Source organism: Orbicella faveolata, unplaced genomic scaffold (assembly GCF_042242905.1).
Source record: "Orbicella faveolata isolate gen_17 unplaced genomic scaffold, um_ofav_v1 contig_34, whole genome shotgun sequence".
NCBI classification, from domain to species: Eukaryota; Metazoa; Cnidaria; class Anthozoa; order Scleractinia; family Merulinidae; genus Orbicella; species Orbicella faveolata.
The window spans coordinates 32616599-32642843 of NW_028301563.1; the positions used below are offsets into that span (position 1 = coordinate 32616599).

General features: G+C 38.7%; 3 protein-coding genes across 3 annotated transcripts; 2 read left to right on the forward strand and 1 right to left on the reverse strand.

Moving 5' to 3' along the window:
- The first annotated feature begins 205 nt into the window (after positions 1 to 205).
- LOC110048422 (lipid droplet-associated hydrolase-like) lies at positions 206 to 5923 on the forward strand. The gene is made up of 2 exons (XM_089270615.1): positions 206 to 591; positions 2569 to 5923. Exons 1-2 carry the CDS (start codon positions 378 to 380, stop codon positions 3360 to 3362), a joined length of 1008 nt encoding a protein of 335 aa, XP_089126741.1. The 5' UTR covers positions 206 to 377; the 3' UTR covers positions 3363 to 5923.
- LOC110048412 (uncharacterized protein C8orf34 homolog) lies at positions 3830 to 16757 on the reverse strand. Its single transcript, XM_089270613.1, has 18 exons — positions 16601 to 16757; positions 15303 to 15398; positions 14521 to 14620; positions 13710 to 13898; positions 13101 to 13238; positions 12956 to 12981; positions 12309 to 12466; positions 11510 to 11664; positions 11330 to 11397; positions 10867 to 10931; positions 9256 to 9293; positions 8663 to 8689; positions 8033 to 8073; positions 7478 to 7526; positions 6988 to 7066; positions 5244 to 5376; positions 5047 to 5155; positions 3830 to 4764 (listed from the first exon to the last, which is right to left on the reverse strand). The coding sequence occupies exons 1-18, from the start codon at positions 16658 to 16660 to the stop codon at positions 4700 to 4702; spliced, it is 1596 nt and encodes a 531-aa protein (XP_089126739.1). The 5' UTR covers positions 16661 to 16757; the 3' UTR covers positions 3830 to 4699.
- An 81-nt stretch (positions 16758 to 16838) lies between these two features.
- On the forward strand, positions 16839 to 25753 carry LOC110048370 (dihydrolipoyllysine-residue acetyltransferase component of pyruvate dehydrogenase complex, mitochondrial-like). The gene is made up of 12 exons (XM_089270614.1): positions 16839 to 17025; positions 17346 to 17419; positions 18020 to 18327; positions 19034 to 19219; positions 19541 to 19640; positions 19992 to 20032; positions 20418 to 20503; positions 21497 to 21634; positions 21937 to 22018; positions 22560 to 22715; positions 23266 to 23330; positions 24720 to 25753. Exons 1-12 carry the CDS (start codon positions 16901 to 16903, stop codon positions 24847 to 24849), a joined length of 1491 nt encoding a protein of 496 aa, XP_089126740.1. The 5' UTR covers positions 16839 to 16900; the 3' UTR covers positions 24850 to 25753.
- The last annotated feature ends 492 nt before the right edge of the window (positions 25754 to 26245 follow it).

Below are 26245 nucleotides of genomic sequence, written 5' to 3' on the forward strand. Positions count from 1 at the left end.
TAGTAATTAACTATTTCCAAGCGAAACCGTGATCAAAACATTAAACTAAACAGAAACCTGGTATCAATACGGGTTCCCCGCTTCAACCCTTTAACGGAAGAAAATAAACTCAGAACCTTCTTTAATTTAACTTCTTCCCCACTTTGGAAAACTAAAATTTGAAGAGAACCACTCAGTTGATAACTTGATACTGAGAACTTTTCCGTTTTCGAAAAAGAAAAATCCGAACGTTTAAATTTTGATAGCATCTTCCATTTGACAGCATTGCGCATGCGTCTGTCACAGTTGTCATTATTTTTGACAAAGACAACCTGAAAACTGAAAACGATCGCCAGACGATTTTTCTTTTGCTCGAACAAATTTATTCCGGCGGACCAATGAATAACAATTCTAATCTTTCCGTGAAGCATGAAATTGCTCTCATCAACGGCGTAGCGACGAGAATTTCCAGCGCGATGTCGACGGCTGAAGATCTTTGCTTCGTCGTTATTCCGGGAAATCCTGGTGGCATTGGATTTTACGACATCTTCATTTCAACTATATTTCAAGCAGGAAAGGGAAAATATTCCGTGTACGGTGTTTCCCATGCAGGTAAGAGATATACACTAAATTCTTAAAAAAAGGAAAATAAATAAGCGAGAACGATGTATAAATACTCTCGCGAAATGTTCGTTGGCAGAAAACTTTGGTCTCGAAATAAGGTTTTGTTTATGAAATGTTCTCTCGTCCGCTACTTAAGCTTATATATTCCATAACACAAAGAATTTCCAGCAAGATGTATTTTCTAAGCAAAGCGTGTTTGCCGGCGCAGAACCTAAGAAAATTATATTTCAAACCGATTACTATTAATTCTGTGCCTATATATATTGGTAAATTCCAGTTGCGAATCGACCATCTGCTTGACAGCGAAAATTTGAAATAATTAACTTTCGAAGACAAATCCACAATTTTTTTCGATTTTGCGTCATTCCTTCGTTTGTTTAAACCGCAGAAAGCTCTTAACCCAGGTAAATTTCGCAAAGAAGGAGAATCGGTGTCAAGCCAAAAAGGCGATAGTGTGGTTGTTTTAAGACCTACATTATATATTTTTTTTCTGCTGCAACTGTGACAGTTTCTCATTATTAATTGATTTTGTCGTGAAAACGACAAGCTAATAAACTACCGTCGATTTCCATAGCTCTGTTTTCTCGTTTATGCGCACCTTAATTAGAAGTTTATAAATAATAATTACTGATTTTCTCAAACGAAGAATTCAAACGTAAACCTCGCTGGGAATAATTATGTTCTCTCCAATTAACCAATGTACATAGGCAAATGCAAGATTTATGATTTTTTACATTTTTATCGCTAACCGCATCAGGGGACTCTTCAACTTAAGTAATTTCTTTACCGCAAGCGAAGTTCAATTCTGGACGATTTTTTTCCCGACAACTATACTGAATAATGAAAGAAAGGCATTGTTCAAAATCAGTTTTGCTTTACATAATATTTAAAGACATGAAACTTGTTCAATTCCAACCTCCTAACTCCAGCTGTGCCGATAAGATTTTTTTTCTTAAACTGAAATAAATGTAAAAATTGACCGGAAGCACGCTTTTCTATTCAGATATTGCAGATACACACTATTAGTGATATTAACATAGGTAACCCGCCATTAGTTTCTCTTTTCACGAGTAAAACAATTTCATTTTCTCAGAAATTCGCCATTTCCCATTTCTCCTGGGTATTACAGTCATTCCAAGAGAAGAGAAACTGAAGACAATGCTTTTGCAACATTTTTGGGGGCAAACAAGGTGTATGTATTATGGCTGATGTGAAAATGGCGAATAACGAATTTGTATAAACCCTGCCAGCTCAGTCCAAATATCCTAGCAGCCTATTTCATGGCCTTCAGAGTCAATTAATTTCGGTGACGTATCGAAAACGAACGGCACACTTTCAGACTCGGACCACGTGACTCGAAGAGCATGGGACGAGACGAAATATCGAGGCCTAGGAACTAGGGGAAGTCTTGTCCAGAGTATGGTCTATCGGCCAATGTTGGTAAAAAGCGAGAGCGAGAAGGCTTTGAACTTGACCACGTGGGTGAGTCCCACCTGGTTGATAGAACTGATTCATATAAATACTCGCGCCTGCTGATTACAATTCGCGCGGAACTTCAATCTATAGCTTTCTATTGATTGACAGCAGAGATGAGCCCCTAGCTGTTTTGGTGCAAATAGCCATATTGGATTCAACACTAATTTACAAAATCTTACTGAAACGCAAGATGACGGCTGGTTTGTGACCAGCCACCAACGTCTCGGTTGGTTTAGGACGAACTCCCATCTTCCCTCTCTCCTCCGCAGAGGTTAGGTTAGAAATGTTCGTTATAGAAAGCCGCTGTGCGAGGTGAGTGCAGGTGCAAAGTCCATGCGCCTACACTCGTATCGTTCAGCGGATTCTCTCCAACCAAAAAAAAACGCTTTAAGCCTCTGCAGAGGAGAGAGCCATCTTGGTTTAGAACACAGAGAAGTTATTGGACAGGAGTATGATGTTTTTTTCCCCGTCTCTTTTTATTTTCCATAGGTCACGCGCAGGTGGACGAGCCAAGCGGACCGTGCAGATGGAAAACCAAACAATGGGACCAGGAACAACCATCTTCATTCACACTAAACGATCAAATTGAACACAAACTTGCTTTCCTTGCTTACTATATTCCCGTGCACTCCAGAGTTGTTCTAATTGGCCACTCGATCGGCGCGTACATCGCTTTGGAGATGCTAAAACGATATCACGACAGAGAAAAAATCCTCAAATGCGTTTTGCTCTTTCCTACGATCGAGCGAGTAGACTCCGCGCCCAGCGGTAAGTTCTGGAAGTTCATCTGTCACTATCTACACTGGCCGTTTCTAATGGGTACAGTTCTGGTTTCCTTTCTACCATCTTTCGTCCAAAGATGGTCCATAAACTGGTGGATGTATTTAAACAAAGTCGAAAACAAGGAAAGCATAATGGAGGCGGCGCAATCAATGCTAAATTATCATACAGTTGATAACGTGCTAGAGATCGGCCGCCAACTTGCTACAATACGAGAACTGGATTACGAATGTATCCGAGCAAATCTGGACAAACTTGTTTTTTTCTATGGGCTGGGCGATCCCTGGGTCCCACAGGGATATTACGAGGACATGAAAGAGAGGTTCCCGGATGGCGATATCAAGCTGTCACGTGACAAAGATATCAAGCATGCGTTTGTCTTGGATACCTCTGAAAAGGTGGCCAAGATGGTGTGGGAATGGATTGAGGAACATATCGGTGAAATGGGGGAAAGTGCGACAATTAACAATTCAGTGTTGACTGTGGATTCTGTCAGCATCTAAGAGGAATCATTTTCAACTTCGACCGTGAATAATACCACCACAAAAGTTACAAAGCTATTACGATCAAGAATATTCTCTGAGCCCACGGTGTCCACAAGTTGCTAAGGAACGTGACGTCAGCCCATAGAGGCATGTTGATGTCACAATTTTGGAATGCTCACGAATGCTCGCTTTCTTTGTGACAGGACAAGAAGAATTTGAATGACTTCATGTACTTTTAAGGATTTCACAGTTAGACTGCATGATTGCATGTGAAAACAGAAACTATGTATCAGAAAAATCCATAAACTTACAATTTATTTCGCATGTTTGCATGTTTCACAGTCCACTCCAACTCTTGCCCGAATCGTTCAATAAGAACGCTCGTTCTATAATCCGCATTTTATTAATACCTATTGCCACAGCTACAACTATACGAAATGCATGGAAACAGGGAAGTCTAAGCGTTGACAAAGGTTAAAAAGAGGTATGGATACAAAGTATTTTATTGAGCATTCGCGCCAATACGCAGTGAATACGTTATCTTTTGCTCAACTACGCTAACAATTATATAAAATAGCTCAAAAAGGCAGTGCTATAGATTTGTATCATATCTGAAAAGGAATGAATTTTTTTATTGCTATTCTTGAGTGATCGATATATTCAAATATGCATAATTAACAATAAATATGATAATTTTTTGTCGTCAGGAGCTCATCAGTTGGGAGTGAGTCTCTAATACCGTGCGAGTATTTCTGTAATTAAGGTTAATCGAAGCTTTTTATTCCTGGGACTTCGCGTCTAGGTAAAGCTTTCATTCATTCGTTGAAACGTCCTGGAAAACTAAAACGCGCCAAATTCGCGGAACAATCGTTCTAAAGATGAAACACCCCTGCTTTAAAAATACCACCGTTACGGATGCTCTCTCTTAGATAATAGCCTTGAGTCCTTTTACGTAATGCACATTGGTGAAAACGTCACTTTTTAAGTCTGTATAGACTATAAATACACGTTTTTGTGACTATGTGAACTTCGTAACTGATACATTACACTGTTTTTTTTTCCAGATAATTTAGTGCCCAACTGATTACAAAAATGTTCTCCACTTATAGGATAGATAAAATTAAAGTAGGAGGGATATGGTGCTGCGCGAGCGCTAATGAGTCTTGAAAAAAAAAAAAACGCTCTTAGAAGTCGTTCAAAGTTAAAAGTACCGTTTTGAAGATGTTGATGTGCATACTGTACAGAGGTTCTACTGCAATTTCGTGTTGTCCTAATTCCGGAATTTCAAGCATGCACAAAGCATAACCGTCTCTTTTAACAATAATTTATAATCCAAACATCATCAACTCGTCTTGTTAAGTTGAGTCCGACTCGTCGCCGCTATTAAAACGAGGATATCCTCTTTCAGGAGCACGTCGCACTGCAAAAAGAAAAAAAAAAATCAATTAAAAAGGTAAAGACATCCGTCTACAACATTCAACCCCAACCGTTACTAAAGCCGTCACGCAACACTTGCGTCACGAAGCTTTTTGCGACGATCAATGTTGTCCTAAACCTTTGTTTCAGAACGCGGACTTGTGTAAAACCTTTGACATGAAATGGTCTCGCGTGCAGACTTGTTTTCGCTCTGGGGCAAAAGGCAACATGGCAATGGCACATTGTGAGAGGCAAAGGAATTAAAGAATACTCTAGTTTTTATTACCTTGTCTTGTATCCCAGTCTGCCTCGCTACCACTCTCCACCAGTGCACGGTTCCACGGCCGACTCCCTCCCAACTCAGGAGACCCCACTCGGTCATAATTGACCTCCGTCTAAATTAGAGATAATAAGAAAGGAATTGTGTTTATGCAAAGGTCGTAGCGGGGAAATTGATACAAAGCACCAAAAACGCAACATTACGTCGTTATTGGATGAATATCCGTCGAAATTCCAAGATTTTTGCTGTCTTCCAGAGTACACCAGGTCGCTACGGCTCGAGGAGGCCGTTGGAGGCCTGGAACTGTCCGGATGGTCAGCAGTAAATGAGCCACCCCTGGAAACAAAAAAAAACAACAAGATTCATCAGATTAAAATGTGGCGGGGCATGTCGTCTACGCTTTTGTAAACAGTTAAAGAGTAAAATCTGATAGACGAACGGATGAACACTCAGTATCAGTATGGTTACACACTAAGGGTTTCTACAGGAGTTCAAAAGTTAGAACCACCTTGCACAACATAATAAACAGTACCACATGAAAGTACAGTCACATAACTCATTTTACTTTTAATGTACCACATGCCTTTGGTCTGTTTTTTTATGTTTCTGTACTACAACCTCAAGCTGTAATGATAACTAGCTATTTTTCTTCTCAGTTTTGTTTTTTTTCTTTGCCCCTTGTCATCACTGTATTTCTTAATCGTGTAAGTCGTGTAACTGTATTTGTTAGTAATGTAAGTCGTTTAGTTATTGTAATTTAAATAGTGTAAATAATTAGAGCAATATAATGTAAATAGAGTTAGTGTTGTAAGTAAGCATTGGTTTCCCTTGTGTTATTGCAAATAAATAAATTAAAAAAAAAAAAAAAAAAAAAAAAATGAAAGTACAGTCATAGCCCACGTATAAGAACGTAAATTTTTCAATTTAGCCTAAATAGGTTCTTATATAAATGGTACTTAAAGTAAACTTAGGCTACCAAGGTTCTTAAAATAGGTTCTTATATAAATGGTACTTAAAGCAAACTTAGGCTACCAAGGTTCTTAAAATAGGTTCTTATATAAATGGTACTTAAAGCAAACTTAGGCTACCAAGGTTCTTAACATAGGTTCTTATATTTTCATATGAATTTCATCTGAATACACTATATATATTAGAAATATCATCTCATAATACAGTGTAAATCATTTATTTGTACCATAGAGCAATGCCTATAGGGAGTTCAGTGCAGGTACAGTATATGTCCTTAACAAAACATAACAAAGAAACTGATGTTGATACCAAATTCATAAAAAGTTCAAGCAATGAGCTTGAAAGAAAAAAAAGTTATGTCAAGTTACTTCTGAATAGATGACGATCTTAATTCAGCAGTTTCTACCTCTACACTTTTACAGCAACCCCACCAATAAGAACTTAACTTAAAATTTAGTCTTAATAGGTTCTTATGTGGAGGAGGCTTAAAATGAAAATTTTAGCCTAACAGGTTCTTAAAATCCAGGTTCTTATACGTGGGCTATTACTGTACTGCTCAATAGCTTTCATTTGAATGGTCACACACTAGGGTTTCATCCACAGACTTGAAAATAACAATCACCTTGTACAGCATAATAAACAGTACCACATGAACGAACTGCTCAATAGCTTTCATTTGAATGGTCACACACTAGGGTTTCATCCACAGACTTAAAAATAAGAATCACCTTGTACAGCATAATAAACAGTACCACATGAACGAACTGCTCAATAGCTTTCATTTGAATGGTCACACACTAGGGTTTCATCCACAGACTTAAAAATAAGAATCACCTTGTACAGCATAATAAACAGTACCACATGAAAGTACTGCTCAATAGCTTTCATTTGGATGGTTACACAAAAGTGTGTCTTCCACAGACCAAAATTTCTGGCTTTTTTCTTTCTTTTATACGTAAACTTAATCTCAAAACTTACCTAAACATGTGTTTTCCCTTCACAGGCGATCTACTTGGACTCTGCCACATATGCTGTCCTTTCCGCGGGCTAGAATCACCTGGAAACAAATGAAAGCGTTATTTCTGTAGCTTTTCAGAACGACAATCAGGGTGTTTAGTCAATTCTCAGCCGGGCGCTTTTGACTGAAAAAGTTAACTGACTCATTAATCCGCGATTGCTTTGGTTTCAATTGATTTACAACTCTCTGTGATTGGTTTAAAAAGACCTTGCGCCACTTACTCAAGCGATAAGATAGAGAACAAAATGTTATCTCGAGTCGTTCACGTGCGTTTTCCCGCGCTTGGCGCTAGTGACATGCGAAAACTTCGACTTCTCATTGGCTCATTGTGACGCTTACGTTTGTGTTTGCATGGGTACTGGTTATTGGCTTTGATCTTACGACGCGCAGTTGAAAAGACGCTTTAATTAAGTCTACTTTATTCAAAATTAAGCAACAAAAAAGTCTTACTTTCCGAGTCAAATCCCGAGGGCCACACAGGAGGCCTGTTTCGCCCCGTCTGTAATGAAAAACAATAAATTTTGACTTCATTCACGAATTTCGGTGAAATGTATAAAGTTTGTTGAATGGGAACAATTAGAACATGGCGGCCACAGACATCACTTTTCAAAATTCCCCGGCCGACCTTTCCCTGATAAAAATAAAATTTGCCTGACCAAATAGATACAAAATGTCAGATGTAGTAGTGGCTTCTAGCCTCCCCTTGCAGCCTTCCTTTCTACCCATTCAAAGACTGATAAGTTTCCAACAAATTTTCCTTCTTCATTAAGAAAAAACATCGTTGAGATCACAGTGACCCAAAATGTTTCTTCCAGCCTTCAGTGGTATCAAATCAGCCGTGTTCCATTTCAATTTTGTCTGACTTTTCTTCAAAATGACAATTTTCGTCGACTCCAAGTAAAATTCCCTGTCTTTTCCCGGACCACAAAGAATTTTCTCCCTGACCGTTTCCTGGCCCGCTGTGGCAACACTATCAGATATTAACAGAAGAAAACTGAGTCTTACCGAACTTCCAACTTGAGAAACGCTGTCAAAGTTGTCGTCAACTACGATAAAAGAAAAGAGTGAAGGCAACAGTTTTGTAATTCAAAGAATCACTGACGACAACCTTTTGCATCTTTTCTGAAAGCTCAAAAACATATTAGTAGAGCAGTACAGTTGGACCTGGCTAATTCGAACTCGGTTATTTAGAATTCCCTGTTATTTCGTACTGCAAACCATTTCCCTTAGATTTGCCCTTCAGCCATTTCTATCAGCTTTTTCGAACTCCCGCTATTTCGAATTATTTTTCGTTTCTCCTGCGAGTTCGAAATAGCGGGGTTAAACTGGATTTGAAAAATGACAGGAGCTAATTAAGAAGGCTAAGGAAGGATGGGGAGGATGCGAAAGAATTACAATATTGATAAAACTGACAACGCAAGGATTGCATTCCATGTTTGGCACGGATTTCTTAGATAAAAGTGCAAACAACTTGTTCTAACAAGAAAAAAATCGCAGACTGTACGGCTCTCGATATTTAGTTTGAGCTCGTAATATTCTTTTTCCACGCATTTTGGGCATGTTTCCTGTAACTAATGCAGTTTAACTAGTAACAATATTTTAAACTCTCTTTTTGATAGCAGTTTTTTCCCTTACCTTCGCTTGCTGAATACACGCTACCAGCTGAAAAACAAGAAAACAAGGATACTGCTGATGTTAAGCGCAAGCTATGAGCAGTCCAATGTGATACTGTCCCTCAAAGACGCTGACGCGAGAAGCGAAAAAAATACAGGCCAAAAAAGACGTGATCTCCTGCGTTATCCGGCCTCTAAATTTCGCTCAGCATGGCCAGCCAGGGGGTGCCTGCTTTGTGAAAGGGGCCCGGGTGGTTGTAAGATGCAGAGTTTGGTGTCACTAAGGGATTTTGCCCATCACACTCTTTTAGTGTTGCGCGATCAGTGTGGCATGAAATCTTCAAAAATATATTTTCATAGGTGAACGAATTTCACGACAATCCTAACTGGTTGGCTATTTTTAACTATTTACATGTAGACAAAAAGTTGAACTAAGAACTACCACCAACAACAATTCAGTCCAGTTTATGGTAGACTGGAGGGAACAACGGATTACAAGACCAGTGTCCTGATCACTCGGCCATGCTGCCTCTCCTACTCTGTAGTTGTATCAGCTTTTGCGGACTTATGGGAGAGAAAGGAGTAAAATTGTACTGCGCAGATAAGTGTACATACCGTCTGACTTTCGATCACTTGGCTGGCCTGTAATGATTCTGCAACAACAAAAAAGACACGATTTAACATGGGCTAATGCACAACTCTTAGTAATTGCCTCTCAATGGAATACCGTAAATGATCTAATAAAGGCCGGGGGCGTTTATTAAATTTCAAGGGTCCAAGGGGGGGCGTTTAAAAGATAAGAGGCGTTTAAAAGAGGGAGGCGTTTATTTTAATATCTGTAACATGGTAACCTAAATACGGTATTATAATAATCTAAATGGCAGAGCATTCGTAATAGATATACCGTACAGCTCCATTTCATATCATACTTTGCACTGGGATTCCACAGATTATTATGGTATTAGTACAGGTAATCATACGGTTTCTCTCGTTCAATTTGGAATTAATTTGCACTTGTGAGTTTTTCAAAAAGTTGAAATTGCACGAGCCGCTTCGGCGAGTGCAATTTCAGCTTTTTGAAAAACTCACAAGTGCAAATTAATTCCAAATTGAACGAGAGAAACCGTATGATTACTTATTAATAATATAAACGTGAAAAAACTCGCGTGGAGGAAGTGACGGAAGATATTTCTTAAAGGCATTTTTTTCTCATTTGAGAAAACGTTTTTCAAAGTTTCCGCACAAAATATTCGTCATCATTTTACGTGATATCATTTGCTTAGAAATTTCCTATTGTCTTTCAGCCAATCACAATCCAGAACTACGATGTGTAATTTGCACTGGTGTTACACATTTTGCACTGGTGTTACACTTGAACTGCATTGCTCTCAGCCAATCAGAACCGAGTAATTTCTTCATGTATATTATTATGGCCAGAATAGATTGGAATTTCAGTTTTTCTATGTCATATCAAATGAAATTCAAGGCCGCAATACGTGGACATCATGTTTACAAGGCAACCTGGTCCCCAGTGATGAACGAAGTACTAATTCGCGAGAAAGACAACCGCGAGGAAGCTCAAGAATATGACTCGAATGCAGTCGGGGTTTACAAGGATATAGCCGAGCGGGACGATTTGGAATTAACAGAGCATGTCCCCGTTGAACTTTCAAGAGTGCTGGCTGGTTTTTTTAGCCTCAAACGAGTCGAACTCTCTCACTGTACAAATATGCGGAAAACGAAAACGTGAAGAAGGCCTTTTAATTCCGGGATGCTACAATGCTAGGACAAGCCGAAAGAAAATTGCTGATATCCTAAGCACAGAGATCAAGAAGATTAAAGAACGCGATCCTCACTTTGAACTGGAAATTGAGCAAGACGCAACTCGCACACCGCTGTTAATTAAGCAAGAACGCAAATAAATTGATTGTATTGTACATCTGTCTCCAGTTTATGTGTGGTTTTCAGGGAAGGGGGGCGTTTATTAGACAGGGGGCGTTTGTTAGAGAGGGGCGTTTAATACAAACTTGTTAGCTTAGGGGGGCGTTAATAAGATAGGAGGCGTTCATTAGAGAGAGGGCGTTTATTAGATCATTTACGGTACTACTGAGTAAAAGAAAACAACCCACCCCACCCACCCACCAGCACACAGCCTCTCCCTCCCATCCCCCACTGCCATGTACACCATCTAAATATTTCAAACTTATATACCAGCTCACAACTTACTTGGCACATCTTGCACATATGCTAACTCGAACTGATTCTGATGTTGCTGTTCCTTGTTTCATGGTCTGCAAAGTAAATAATGTTCACAAGGATAAAATCATTTATAATTTAAACCACAATGGCTCTATAAAATTTGCTAGTATACTTGTTGCAGAACACTGTCTCAAAACCCCACTGCACTAATATAGTGAAAATGTAAACTCTTCTTACCAAATGTCTTACATTTACTTCAAAGTTCATTCTGAGAATTTATCATTACATCAAGACAATATTTCCCTTGTGATGATTTTGTTTACTCTCATAACCTTTCTGCTCAGCTATGTATTGATATTGTTGGGAGAAATAAGATTTTGACTAAACTGATGAGATGAGAAAGGATTAACTTTCAGAACTTGACTTTCCATGTGCATTTTGTTTCACATACATGTTGTATACTTTAGCAACAACAAAAGCCTTCGGTCACCTTGGAAAGTCTTGCTCCTGTGCTGTGGAGGTTTGACACTCCTTCAGACTCCAGCTCATCAACATTTTCTGGAAGAAGCAAAAACATACATCAACCACACAAAAAGATAAGATGAACATAGTAACGAAATGTTTCAAGTTATGCAGCAATGACAAATTACTCTTATTGTATCAAAAGCACCTAACAATTCTGTGCCATCGTCATGAAGATCATAATCATCATTTATTCCATTAACACTTCCTCTACTGGGATTCTTGTTCAGTAGAAGAGCTTGAAGCTGACGACGGTGTTCTTCTGCAGCATGTCGAGCCTTTTGCTTTCGTGATCTAGTGGACCTGTTGAAAAACAAAAGAATTACAAGAAGGTAAATTAAGTTATTTAGGTTGAGTTTCTCACACCAGGGTATGGTAACATGCCACTGTTTTACGTGTATATGTACATGCAAGAGAAAATTTTTTCAGGTCCTTTTTCGAGTAGTGTTATGGCTACATTCGCATCTATCATCATGTCTACATTTAATTGCTACTGTTGGACATCTATTACTATGCAAGAGAGGAAGTACAAAGTGATTGGTGATAAAAGCATAGAGGTGTAGTGCTCTATGAAGCAAAAGTTCTACAGCAATATGAGGTTCATAAAATGGGTGCCAGTACGTTGCCAGGGTATAAACTTAACAGGGAATTTTAAGCTGTGTTTTCAAATGACAATCATTCTTTCCTAGTGTATAAATTGCACCACCACATTACAACTTCTGGGACTTGAAGGTCTAACATGACAATAATGGCCCAAATGTTCATCAAAAATGAACAAAGCTTGAGAGCATCCAAAATAATACCTTGTGAAAAATATCATTAAATTATACAGTGGAACCCCGCCTTACAGTCACCCCCTGTTAATACAGCCTGTTAACGCCCTGTTCAGAAAACTAGTTACTGATTGTCATTGTTCCAGTAAATAAACAGAGTGTTGAAATACTAACTCATATGATGCCACAGACGAGGAGTCACTTCCTTCTGTTTGAATTTTGATGTCCCTTCCAATGTTCAGCTCTGCTTCTAGGCTATCATCAGCATAGTACACAGGACCTGCTGATGGAGCTCGTCGATTGTAAATCACTGTTCTTTCTGCTGGCCTTTCCTGAGAAATTAATTTGTGAACAGAACATCAAGCACAATTAGCAGAAAACATGATAACAGTTTGACTAACGTTGTGACTTGGAGCAATGTAGAAAACATGAGTAAACATGTTCCGGTACCATCAAAAAATCTCCGAGTGTTAAGAAAAACATATTAAATAATGGCTTTGGATTCTTTGAAAATTTTTTGTAACATGTACACATGTAGGTAAAATACATACAGGGAACATCAGAAATGACATTTTTCCAGGCATATTTTGACTCTTAAACAAGAACGGTGTTTTCCTTATTACAGTGTGTACAGTCATGTACGGTACCTAGTCTGTAAATGTCTTCAGTTGTAAAATAAATTGTTTGCCCTTGGGAGTAAAGATTATTTCCAAACTGTAGTGATAATAATATTATGACTAATAATACATCAATCATTAAGTAAACTGAAAAATTAAAAGTTAGCTAAGTTATTATAAGTATTTATAGTGAGCAAAACTTACAATTTCTCCATTCCTTCCCCAGGAAGCTAAAAATAAAATAAAAAAATAAAATCACTAGGTTCCTGCTCTTTTGAAACAAGTCCACAACTAAATGGGATGAGAAAAATTTGTTAAAAAACTACACATAAAAAACGTCTCCGCTCACATCCTTGATAGTCCCTCAAGTCCTCGTCAGCAGTCCTGGGTGCCCTGTGCTGCATGTTGAACCACTCATCAAAATCATGAGATGGTACAGCAGTCTTTGCATTCCATGGAGGTTTCTCGTTATCATTATAGGTATGTGCTACATTTAGTAAACAGGAGAATCAAACATATTTAAACATCAAAATATTTGGGTTCATTCCTGTGGGTTTCAGCCCGGGCAGAGCTGGGACCCACACAAGGATCCAAGAATTTAATAGGTAAAGTCTGGATTCTACTAAGTGGTTGATAAGTCTGGTGCTCAAATCCAGCTTTTGTGCCATAAAGCAAATCAGAGGAGAATTTCTATTCCCCACTCCCACCTCAGACGGGATGTCAGTCCATTTCAGGGTACTGGTAACTTCACTGCATTTTAATTCAACAATACTATTAATATACTGATTGGAGAGAGGCAATGGCAATGCAATGTGCTCAGACAGGACTTGAACCTGGACTGCTTGATCCAGAATCCAGCACACCATTAGGCTACTGCACCTCTAATATCTTTGCGATAAGGCCACCAACTGCCTACTCCCAGCATGTCAAAGGCACACCATACATACATGTTCTGTACCTTTTCGAGGAGGTGGCCTTGTGTTGTCTCTGTCCATAGCTTCAATACCCTTTGCTGGCTTGCTTCCACTCAACCAGGGGCGAGGGTAGTCTCTGCCGGCAGTGGCTTTAGATGCACTGTCTGGCCGGAATTTTGAACCTTCAGTGTGCGAGTCAGGACCAGCCCAAGACTTGGCCAAAACACTTCTGCCTATTTGCCAAGTAAAGGTAAAATGGTTATCTTCTTATGACTATTAACAAACCCTAGACATTATTGTCTGACAGGCTAAAGCATGGTGACCCAAAAAATTCTCAACAAAAAATTCAGATTTTGCAGTTGAGTATCCACCACCAGTTAGACTTAGTATCAGTTTAACCAAGTGCGAGGGCCTGCTTGGGAAATATTGGCCCAAGTTCAATACAGAAAAGCCCGGAATTAAGGGCCATAATATTCTCCCAGTACGGTCACAGACTGGAAAGATTTCAAACTTCCAGATTGAACATGGCCTTTACTCATGTTTGAAGTTCTTGAAAGAAAAGAAGAACAAGAGAATTAGTCTAAGAAGAGAATGTTCAGAGAGAAACAGTTGGTTACAGGTAAGTTCATTATTTGGGAAACTGTGTAAACCACAAAACAACCAGACAATCTTTAATAGTGGTGGCGAGGGGTCATTATTTTTGAGACAGTGCCTAGTCCAATACTTAAAGAATTTTGGGTAAGCAATGGAGCAATATGATTGGTCAATTTTAGTCAGTGGCCCTCTGAACTAACTTGGTTGTTTAATGAAAAGAGTTATGAAATGAGTGTGTACAGATGTTGACTGCCTGGCTACCTTCATCAAAAGAGTGTCGCCCTACTGGTGTCCCTGTAAGACCCATTGATCGTGCAAATGACGTCTTTGATCCAGATGGTGGCAGTGATGATCCAGGACCCTATCAAAAATAAAAATTAAAAAAAATTGGTATAAGTTCGTTTACATATTTTGACAAACCTGTTAAGTTTTAAGAATAATTTTATTTATCTGGCATGGGCGCAGGGATGGCACTGCAGTGAGAGTGTTTGCCTCCCACCAACGTGGCCCTGGTTCAATTCTGACCCAGTGCCACACAATGTATGTGGGTTGAGTTTGTTGTTAGTTCTTGCCTTGCTCCGAGGGTTTTTCTCTGGGTTCTCTGGTTTTCCTCTCTCCACAAAAACCGACATCTCCAAATTCTGATTCAACCAAGATATTAGGACCCGCATGAAAACCAGATACATGTGCAGCTGTAAGGCTGATGTGGCTTCCTCTCTAGATATCACAACTGATTTCATGTCATCGTCAAACTATTTGATATATCCAAGAAGTGTTTACTTTCAATTGAGACATATCCAAAATTCAGTATAAACTATCTGGGGTTTATCTAATTCTCAGGCTATTACCAAGGAAAACTTCTATTAAAGCTACCTGTAGCTACATATAGGTCAAAAGGGACGTAAATCATGGTTGGAAGCTCCAAAAGGTTTCTGTCCAAGACACCACCTCCCTTAATCCGCCTGGATAGTGATGCAAGTTAAGTGAAATAAAGAAAAGAAAATCTAAATTTCCTTTGTTGCTAAATAGAAAACTTAACCTACCTTAGAGCCTCCTTCAGAATACAACCTTTTCAGGACTTTTATTAGATAAGCTATTGGATCTTCAGGTGTGTCTTTTATGACTTTGGCCATCAGATCCTTGAGGAAAAAAAAAATGTTTTCATGTAATTACGGTAACGTAACCATCACAGAGATTTATAATAATAATAAAAACTTCACTCTCTCCTCATGAGAAATGGATCTGACTTCCTGTCATCAAGCATATAATTAAGTAATTTTCTTGAAATCCCACTAAATTATTATTATCAAGACTAAAAATATATATATATATATATATATATATATTTCAGACCTTTAACAAAGAAGCTACATGTAGGGATGTAGTACCTGTTGCACCTAGTAAGGGGGTAAAATGTTTCAAATGGTACTGCTTAGGGTACAGAAATCTAAAATGTCCCCTGTTAGCATAATCGCAGTATGTTTTGAGCCAAAAAATGACAGGAACTGTGTTTCTAGCCTGCATAGCAGCCGTTTCCTTTCCTTTTCCAGGTGGAGAGATCGAACTAGTGAGTGAGCAAGCAGGCGCACCAAGGAGCATGCCTGGGGTGAGCAAAAAATTAGGGAGAGGTGGGGAGGGGTTGAGTGAGAAGGGGGAGGGGGTGGGGAGAAAACTCCCTCCCCCTGCTCGTCATTTTTTGCACTCACTCACAGTTTTGTTCCCTTCATGTGCTTTTTTAGAACACCTGCTATGCAGGCTACCGTGTATCATTCAGAAGTCTTTGATTTAAAATAAAATGGCACCTCTTAGGGGAGAAAATAAGTTTCACCCATGCCCACAAAAAAAAATTCTGATACCTTTTGGTGGCCATTTTCAAAATTGCCAATGTGCACCCCTACAATTTTTATATGGGAATACCTCGGGGTGATTTTATAAGTCAGAGGAATAGTTTACCAAGACTGAGGAAATTACAAAGCTAAGTTGGGCCTTAAATCTTGAGAATCGCTCATAATAAACTTATAGCGAAACAAAATGACAAAGAGAGACCTAACATGCATGTAGCTTACTATATAATTAAGTTAAACTTACATTCAATTTACAGTCTTCGCCAATTCAGTAGAAGTCGACTAGCCTATTTTTACATGTAAAACTTAACACAGCATATTGTGCAGTGCTTTTCGATGAAGTTATAATTAAATTTTCCCTTCAATACAAGCTCAGCTGATTTATAAGCGTGGTCAGTAGGCTCAATAACAAGAAGAATGCTTTACGTTACGTGGAAAGAAAATTTCGTGTGTGATTTCATTGATTTCGTATGATTCGCTTAAAACCAAATCGTTACCTCAAATAATGCTCCTATACGGTGCCTTTCTAAGTAGGCCTGTACTTGTTGTGCAGCCATGTTTTAAAGTTTACTCTCACATACACAAGAACATCAAATATTTGTTATGTTTGCCGCCATTTTGCATTGCCATTTCCCAGGAAACGCTTCCCATAGTTCCTAGTGGCTTTGCCTTGACGACCACAAAGAACTATGGGTCTACTGGACAAATCATTTACGATATATGACGTGAGGTAGACGTGTGGGAGAACTCGGCCGGATCGGGCACAAACTGGGGTGACAATACAGTAGGGATCTGGAATGTTTTGTGCAAGGCGGGCAGTTCCAATTTTTGGACGCAGAGGGCGTTCTGTAGCTCTGCGAACAAGTATTTGTGAGCTGCATTCTCAGATACAGCATAGAACCGTTGTACTTTGGTCCGCGAGGTAAGAATCTTGTTTTCTTGAAACTTACATGTAGTTGCAACCGTACCGGCCGCCTCAAATTGATTGCAGATTTCAATATTTACGCTTTGATCATGTCTTCTTGGCTCTCAGATGTAATCGTAACTGAGTGGATGGATGCTTCTCTTATCATAGCCTCGAGATCGATTGAATCGTGTGTATAACGTTATGTTATTTCGTTGAAAACTTATTGTATCGATCTCACATATGATATATCAAGCTAATTAAGTTGACTTGTGTAGTCTCACCAGATCTGTTGAGATCGACCTTTGAGACAGTATTTTTTACAATTTTATTTCCAGAGATTCTTCACGCTTTAGGCACGTGTTATGTTCAAATCTTCCTAAATGTGGCTTTCGATGGTTGAGCACAGAGGGTACGTATTTAGTTGATATTTGACAACACACCACAGGGGGAGGTACAGGGTTGCTGGGTTTTTTTTGTTTCTACCCAACACACCCCACCCTCCCTGTTTGATCTTGTTTTTGACACCACACTGCTAAACACTTAGGAAAACATAACTAGTGTCGTGTGATGCCCCCATCGAAGATGCTTGAATGTGATTGGGAGAACTTTATTAAGCTTGTCTCACTGGTTTACCACCTCACCATGTGGAGAACCATAACAACACTTTTTAACTAACTACAAAATCGTGAAGTAAAGGTGACCATACCTGGTTTCTTTTGTCCCTCTTTTGCTGTTCAGCATTCCAAACTATAGATGCTATGGTTGGTTGACTACACATACATGTAGGCAGTATCACAATTAATGGGTAATATCTCTTACCCATTGAATAAAGGTCAATGCCTAATACATACCTCCTGTAAAAGTATTATTTAGCAGATCAAAACTTACCATTATGTTGACCATTATAAAACAGACTTCTCTGACAAGAGAATCGACTTGAATAGACTTGTTATAAAACATGCAAATTGCAAGTAAATTAATACTGTTGACGGGCATGTTTTCTTGCCAGGGCTGCCACCACACACAAAAGTACCACTACCAGCTTTATCACCCACAATGGAGATGGGTACTATCGTCAGCTGGGAAAAACAAGAGGGCGATGAGCTGAGTGAGGGAGACCTTTTGGCACAGATTGAAACAGATAAGGCCACAATGGAATTTGAAACCCCCGAGGAAGGCTTTCTAGCAAAGATTTTAATACCAGCTGGTAGTAAAGATGTCCCCATTGGAAAGTTACTTTGTATAATTGTAGAGAATAAAGATGATATTACAGCTTTCGAGTCCTTTGTTCCAGAAGAAACTGCAACACCAGCTGCAGTAAGTGTTACGCAGTCAAGGGAGTTTATAATACACATGTATATTTTGGTTAGATTAAGCTACTGATTCTCCAAATGTTTGCATTGTAATGTGTATAAATTATAAATTATTATATTTCAGTCTAAACTGTATCAAATTCCATACTTGTTTGAATCCCATCAAATCTCTTTAATCCACTCCATGTTACAACTCTTGAAGACATAATTAGGGCTCAAAAAGCTGTACATGTATTTCATTTTGTCCAAAAATGTTTACTCATAACAAACATATAGTTTTTTGGATTTAAAGTTGAGTAATGAAGACCTACTTATATTTACAAAACACAAAGAGCAGTTTTTTGCTGTAATTTAACTACACTGCCATCTGATGTTACCCATTTCTTGGCCCAGGAACTAGAGCCTCTAGGCCTAAATTAACACCAGGGGACGTCTTGAGAAATGCGTGCCTGCCTGTTTGTGTCTCTTGTGTGGTAAATATTTGTTCTTTACACTCAGTATGCTACTGGATTTTATGAGGACAGTATGGGAGTGCAACAGTCTTAAAATCTTAAACCACAGAATTTAGGTAACTCTCCATTCTTCCTCTGCTGATTAGAGTTCGTAGATTTGACTAAAAAAGCTCCATATATAGCTTAATGATGGTGTTGCTTTGTAGAGATTCGTGTAATTTAATGCACTTAATGAATTTCATTGTATTTTTTCCTTAGAAGCCTGCTGCTCCACCGGCTGCTGCCACACCCCCACCTCCACCTCCACCCCCACCCCCAGCTTCAACACCACCACCCCCTCCCCAACCTATCTCTCCCCCTCCCCCTCAAGTTGCACCTGGTGGTAGAGTATTTGCAAGCCCACTTGCTAAGAAGCTTGCTCAGGAGAAGGGCATTGAATTAAGTGTGAGTTAGATATTATTATTATTAGAATATAAATATTTATCTAAAAAGTAAACTTCAGCTGCTTCGAAATTCCTTCCTTAGTGTCTGTTTCCTGTTGACCAAATTTTTAAGTGTATTTCTGTCTCTCCTGGCAATGATGTTAGTGTCTGTTTGTTTCTTATTTGATGGTATCATTTACTGTCTGGATAGATCACTTACTGACAACATAATTCTGAATCTCAATCTCTAAAGACGCTATTAAGTGTTTTGTTGTATCCTAGTGTCTTGCTGTCAACACTAGTGCATGTGTCTGTCTGATAACATATGCATGTCTGTGTTCAGTCACTACAGGGCAGTGGTCCCGGTGGTCGAGTGATAGCACAGGATGTGTCAACTGCAAGTCCTGCTGTTGCCCCTGCTCCTGCTCCTGTCTTTGCTCCAGGTGAGTAATGATTGACTTAAATTATAAAACCTGTCGCATCAGTTTATTTTACCTAATGAAAGGTCAACTCGACAGAAATGGACCTGGGCTGAACCTTCGTTTCATGATACATGTAATATCTGAATTAGTGACAAACAAAAGTTATACATGTAGATTGTCAGCATTTAGATACAAATTTGTATCTTGGAGTTTCATTTGACTGAGTGTGTGATTTTTTGTTACAAAAAGTGAGAAAATTCTGTTGTGAATATTGTAAATTATATTTCTTTCAATATTCCATGGATATGGATATAGTAAAATATTCGATTAGATCGTGTGATCTTATTCTTCTGTTTGTTTTTTTGGTTACAGGAGCTGAATTCACTGATATCCCACTGTCAAATGTCAGAAAGGCAAGTGGTACCTCAATACTCTTTGTCATTATAAAGTAGATATTTCAATAAATTAATATTTTAGTGTTTGGGAATTTGTTAGAGATTACTCAGTATTGTGTTCAGTTTTCTGTGCATAAGTTTGTTTTCTAGATAAAATTATCTTGAGTTCGCTATCTCAGGTTAGTCTTTTTTCCCACTTCTATCAGATTCAATTTGCCCACCGTATATCAAAGATTAAATTTAAGATGTAATGTTTCAAATTCTTGTACAAGCATATCTTTTCTGGCTCTGAATGACAAGTAAATTCTTACATGTAAATAATATCGTTATTACACATGATCTCAGCTTCTTGGTGTTAACAACAAAATGTTGTGAATAAAATGTTGAATGTTCTACTTCTCAGGTTATTGCAAAACGGCTGCTGGAATCTAAACAGACGATTCCTCATTATTATTTATCAGTTGATATCAGAATGGATGATTTACTTGCGTAAGTTATAAAGTCAAGTGCCAGCCTTAAGCTACATGTATAATAATTTTGCCTGAAATAATTTTGTGACTCTGTCTTTGAAATTCCTGGAATACAAAATTCTATTTAAAGTGGAAATAGTCATTTTGTTACAATTCAGTGTGGTGTTTTGGGCTTTTGGTTTGACTCCCCAACCCTTACAATTTCCAGTTTAGTCTCACACTTAACTTTAAAAATTTCTGATTCTGAACCACCAGCCCCCCACACCTCACACTTCTCAGAATTTTCAGTGCCTTTCCTTTCAATGAGAATGGATATTTCCTGGTTGTATAACCAGCCATGATTACCCAGTGTTTCTTACAGACTACTACAAACCGTAACAGAACTTTTCTGAATGTTTTGAAGAGACTTAACAACTGCATCATGCTGTATGGAAGATGGGTGCCTGGGATATCCAGGGGCCTCCACTGTGACAGCCGACCCCTAGACAGTATAATGCTCCCATGGCTGGCAATCCCCGCAACCCAGCCATGAACCCCCACGCAGTCTTCCAGGCACCCGTCAATGAGTTAACAGTGGAGACAGGGAGGGGAGGGAGAGGGGGGGGGGGGGAGCAGAAAGACATTGACGAATAGACCAAAGATGTGCAAGAAACTGCTCAATCCTGTGACCAGAACATTCCAGGGACTGCCATGCTGAACACTCCAGTACAGTGGCAAAGTGCAATGAGCCTGCAATACCATACAAATACCACTGACCAGAAGTACCAGTTACTCTTCGTTGTTAACTTTGTTAAATTACATTTAACAGCATTTAAACTGAAGTGAACTTGTCTGGGTAGAGTTTGTATGACTTTGGTCCTTGAGACACCATATAAATTTCTGTTCTCCTTTAATTACCTAAATTAATGAGCTGCCATAAATTATAGAATTGCACATGCAGAAAAAAGTCTATTTTACAGTGGAAAATTGTGTTTTGTAGATGCCATAAGTTTGTGTTGCTTTTTTATTTCAGAGTAAGAAAGGAGCTGAATGCAGATGCAAATGGAGCATACAAACTCTCAGTTAACGACTTTGTACTCAAGGCTTGTGCTCTGGCTTGTAGAAAAGTTCCTGAAGCAAACTCATCATGGATGACAGATTTCATAAGACAGTAAGTTTTCAAATATACTCCTTTAGTTTTCCAATAGTTGACAGGGTTTCATAAACATTTTCAGTAGGAATGCAACATGAACTGGTCTTCACAGGTGGGCAAAACATTTTGAACTGAACTTCTTTATGGAAGAACATTCCTATGGATGGTTAAACCAGGTATATGTAGCCAAAATCATTTGCCCGGTGCCTGCCTCTTAATGAAACCCCCAAGTTATTGCTAATTTTTTTCTTAAATATTTCTGTGCAATGTTTGGACAATAGATGTCCAATAATCTCTGATGTCTTGTTCTGTTTTTCTAGGCATCATAATGTTGATGTTAGTGTCGCTGTAAGTGCAGATTCTGGACTAATTACACCAATTGTCTTCAATGCAGACAAGAAGGTAAGGAATGAAGAGAAATTAACCCAGGTTTTGGTGTAGGGGTATTTCGGTGGTTTGAAATCCTACACCCCCTATTGTAGATCAAGAACGTTGTTTAGGACAACAAACTACAGTAGGAGGAATGAGAGGACATTGACAACCATACTGTTGAGTTATTGCCTGAAGATTATCTGATGTTGCCTGATGGCCTGCTAAATATTTACTGAGTACCAAGTACCATATTTGACATTTGCAATCATGCAACAATACTCTGCTTAGGACAGGTTGCGATCCAGTTTAGGACAGACTTACATGAAATTATGTACCCTGTTCAGGGCATCCCAGTTTTCTACTAGAAGAACGGATGTATGATGATGATGATGATTCAGGGCACCAAGGCCAAAAACCGCACCCTTTCCAGCAGCATGTCCCATTTAAGGGAGCGCATTCCCTGGTAGATTTTGTACCCGTGTGACCCTTGATGGGAGCAGTCTTCACAGTTATTGACCACAGTTTATATCTTATCTTTGCATGAAACATTCTTGGTCTCATTTTTCGACAGGGATTGCAAGACATCAGTGCAGACATAAATACTTTGGCTGAAAAGGCCAGAAATAATAAACTCCAACCACACGAATTCCAGGGTGGAACAATTACAGTATCAAATCTCGGAATGTTTGGTGTCAAGAATTTCTCTGCCATTATTAACCCTCCTCAAGTAAGTCATACTAAATAAATAGTACATTATAATGCACCTAAAACACAAAATGGAGCTCGAATTGAGAGCACTTCTGTGCATACTTTGATTTTATGTACATTACAACAATATTTAACAACAACAACAATATTTTTATTACTTCACAATTAATCCTTAATCCCGTGGCTCCACAGGTAGCTGTGCTAATCGAGGCAGGCCAGGATAATCAGTGAAAGAAAAAGAAAAAGAAAATACACACTAAAAACTACAGATAAATAAAAATAAGTAAATACGAAAACAGATTAAGTCTACAGAAACAGCTATGTAATTAATTGAGGTTGTTAATGCAGTATGTTATGAGAGGTGGATAAATAAGACAAAAATGAATAAGATAAGATAGGCGAAACAAAGCTGATAGCTACTGAGAGTATTTTCTAACTTTTGAGATAATGGATTCTAAGTCTTTGTAGGAGTCTTCAGATTCTAATATATTGAACAAGATGTGATGTGACAAACTCTTGGTTTAGTAAACTGGGATTTTAACTTGTTTTGACGATTGTCTTGTTTACAGGCTTGTATTTTAGCTGTTGGAAAGGCAGAGAAACAAGTTCTGGTAGATGAAGATAGTGAAAAGGGGTAAATGATAGAATAGCATATATTTTTTCTGTACCCAAAATGCGCAAATGTCGTAAACCAAAGCCATCATATGAAGACATTTAATGATCATCGCAGAACTTTATGAACACAACTTTAAAAGCAGTTGTGAAATTAAAGCCTGAAAAAAATTCAGGCCTGACCTGGATTCGAACCCATGACCTCTGCGATACCGGTGCAGTGCTCTACCAACTGAGCTATCAAGCCACCTGGGAGAAGTAGTCACCCGTAGATGATGAAGAATGCAAATGAATATATGAAGGATCATATATTTTAAAAATATTTGAACTGCGGAGAAAGTTATTAAAACATTCACAGCTTAAGCAGCTGTGAAATTAAATTACAGCTGCTTAAGTTGTGTAAATAACTGCGATGATCAATCTCAAACCGTAGTAAAACCAAAACCAAACCAAAACAAAAGTAATTGAAAACCGCTCTGTGTGTCTAATCAAACTCGAAACAATAGCGTCCAAAATGCCAAGTGGTTCAGGTGTTACACTAAGTGAATGGTTACCCTTTCGTCTTGATTGGTCTAACAATTGAGGAAGTTTTCTTTGACTGATTAAAGTGTTGTACGAGTTTTTCAATTGAATTAAGTAGATCAGTTGCGACACGCTTTTTCAGTAAAGTGCACCTAACTTTCTTGAAAGGTCAATTCAAAGCGATTTCCCGTATTTTGATGAGTATTTCCAATGCCAAAAAATAACCTTTTGATTCACAACTCGCTTGATAGAGCTGTTGTATCATGTTTTAGTATGAATCTACTAGCATTCTATCACTAATGGCTTTCTCTGATTGACTACGCTACTCACTAGCTATTCTGCTTTAGTATAAATCTACTAGTGTTCTATCACGAATACTGCTTTCTGATTGGCTACGTTACGCACTAGCTATTCCGTGATAGATAGTGAGTAGCGTAGCAGTGTGCGCTTGTTAATAAAATGACGGCCGCTTTAATTCTTGGCATTTTCGAAGTGTCTGTGAAGATGATTTAGATCAGGTTTTGAACGACTAGTAGATTTATACTAAAACAATTACATTATTCGCTCTCGATTTCTATACGTAATAGTTGACTCGGGCTGCGCCCTTGTCAACTATCAAGCGATAGAAATCTCGAGCTCATAATTTAATTGCTTAGTACATAGTGAGTAACCTTGCAATGTGCGGTTGTAAACAAAATGCGCATTTTCGAATTGTCTATAAAGAGGATTTAGTTGCTAATTTTTGAACGACCAGTAGATTCATACCAAAGCAATTAGATTATTCGCTCTTGATTTCTAAGAGTGATAGAAATCTGGAGCTCATAATGTAATTGTTAAAAAGTTGTTTGGTTATGTTTTCTGTTCTCTTTTGTTTTGTTTTGTCAAACAGGTACACTACCGGAACAGTAATGTCAGTCACACTGAGCTGTGATCATCGTGTTGTGGACGGTGCCGTCGGAGCACAATGGCTGGCGGTCTTCAAAAACTATTTAGAGAAGCCCCTGACTATGTTACTGTGATAAGCAGGGCAAATTAAATATCATAGACTTACTGCGTCAGAATTATAATACTACTCCACATTTTAAAAAGATGACTGGATATTGTAGAAAATTAAAGAATTTGGGTGGGTAAGGAAGGGGTTTGTGCGCATGCCTGTTACGGTAACTGCATGGGTATCTAGGGTTTGATGATTGGTGAAAAAGAATCGTGCAACATGAGCACTAACCAATCAAAACGAGGCTGTTTTCCTCAGCCAATCACGTATCAAAGGTAAGCGTGATTCTTTCCTGTGCTTTCCACGGTTTCCGTGCGCTTGCCGTCACGTGTTTATGTCTTGCGATCTTACTGGTTTATGACGGCATTTGCACATGTCTTTGTCAATGATAACTTGCAGTTTTTAAAGAAAAAACGTGACTGATTGCATGAATATAGTCCTCAATATTATAAATATTTAGACTGTGTATTTTTCTGTGAGCCATCATAATTACATCGATTTAAGGCCAAAAAAGTATTAATTTCACCACAAAACCCTCCTCGAGACAATACGACGACTTGAATCACACGATAGTGTCATAAAATATTCGTCCTCTTTCAATGGACCTTTTCGGCGATACGGCGGCCATTTTGAATCCTATTGTTTCAAATAGCTTTTATGGGATGTTCAGGGGGCAAATACATAAATTTGCCCCCTGAACATCCCATAATAGCTATTTGAAACAATAGAATTCAAAATGGCCTCCGTATCGCAACCTCACTGAGGACTGGTGTGGGAGAACTTTTTTAATGGATATGACTTGAAGCTGTTACCTGCAAACCCACCGCGGTAACTTGGGAAAGCGAATACTACAGGAATTCCCTTAGAAAGTGGCCTCTTTTCTTGTTGTAAAGCTCAAAGACGGATTAAAATTTTGAGAGTGAAGTTGCTATTATTGTCAGTGTTTATAGTCGCTAGTTCCCTTGTTTGCTGGTGCATAACAAACGCACATTACGTTTATGGCTACCTTGTCATTAAACCCTGACGTCTGGGTGCTTTACTTAATTTTCTAGATTTAACTTCAGGTCTTCCATTGTGAACGCACTTGATTGGCGCTTATTTTGAAATATCTTATGTACTGAACAGGCCATATTAGGGGCTCTCGGGATACGGGATATTCAGGTAAAAATTCGCGGGATACGGGCTATTTGGAGGGAAAATCAATGGGTTATGGATCGTCTAGTTCCTAAGCCTCAATATTTCGCCGCGGTCGATCATTTTGGGTCACTTGTTCCGGGACGAACTCTGGGCCGTTCGTCTGGGATACGTCACCGAAATCAATTGACCGTGAAGGCCTGAGAGAAAGCCGTACAGGAACTAGGCAATGAACTGGGCAAGGGATAATTAGATCAGATAAACCGGGATTTTCGAGGAGGAAAATT

Coding starts and splice junctions, on each gene's coding strand:
- LOC110048422 (XM_089270615.1), top strand. CDS start 378: ATGAATAACAATTCTAATCTTTCCGTGAAGCATGAAATTGCTCTCATC. Junction 592..2,568: donor GTACGGTGTTTCCCATGCAG/GTAAGAGATATA, acceptor TATTTTCCATAG/GTCACGCGCAGGTGGACGAG.
- LOC110048412 (XM_089270613.1), bottom strand. CDS start 16,660: ATGGCTGCACAACAAGTACAGGCCTACTTAGAAAGGCACCGTATAGGA. Junction 13,899..14,520: donor GCGACACTCTTTTGATGAAG/GTAGCCAGGCAG, acceptor CTTGGCAAATAG/GCAGAAGTGTTTTGGCCAAG. Junction 12,982..13,100: donor CTTGAGGGACTATCAAGGAT/GTGAGCGGAGAC, acceptor TTTTATTTTTAG/CTTCCTGGGGAAGGAATGGA.
- LOC110048370 (XM_089270614.1), top strand. CDS start 16,901: ATGTTTTGTGCAAGGCGGGCAGTTCCAATTTTTGGACGCAGAGGGCGT. Junction 17,420..18,019: donor TCGATGGTTGAGCACAGAGG/GTACGTATTTAG, acceptor TTTTCTTGCCAG/GGCTGCCACCACACACAAAA. Junction 20,033..20,417: donor CACTGTCAAATGTCAGAAAG/GCAAGTGGTACC, acceptor TCTACTTCTCAG/GTTATTGCAAAACGGCTGCT.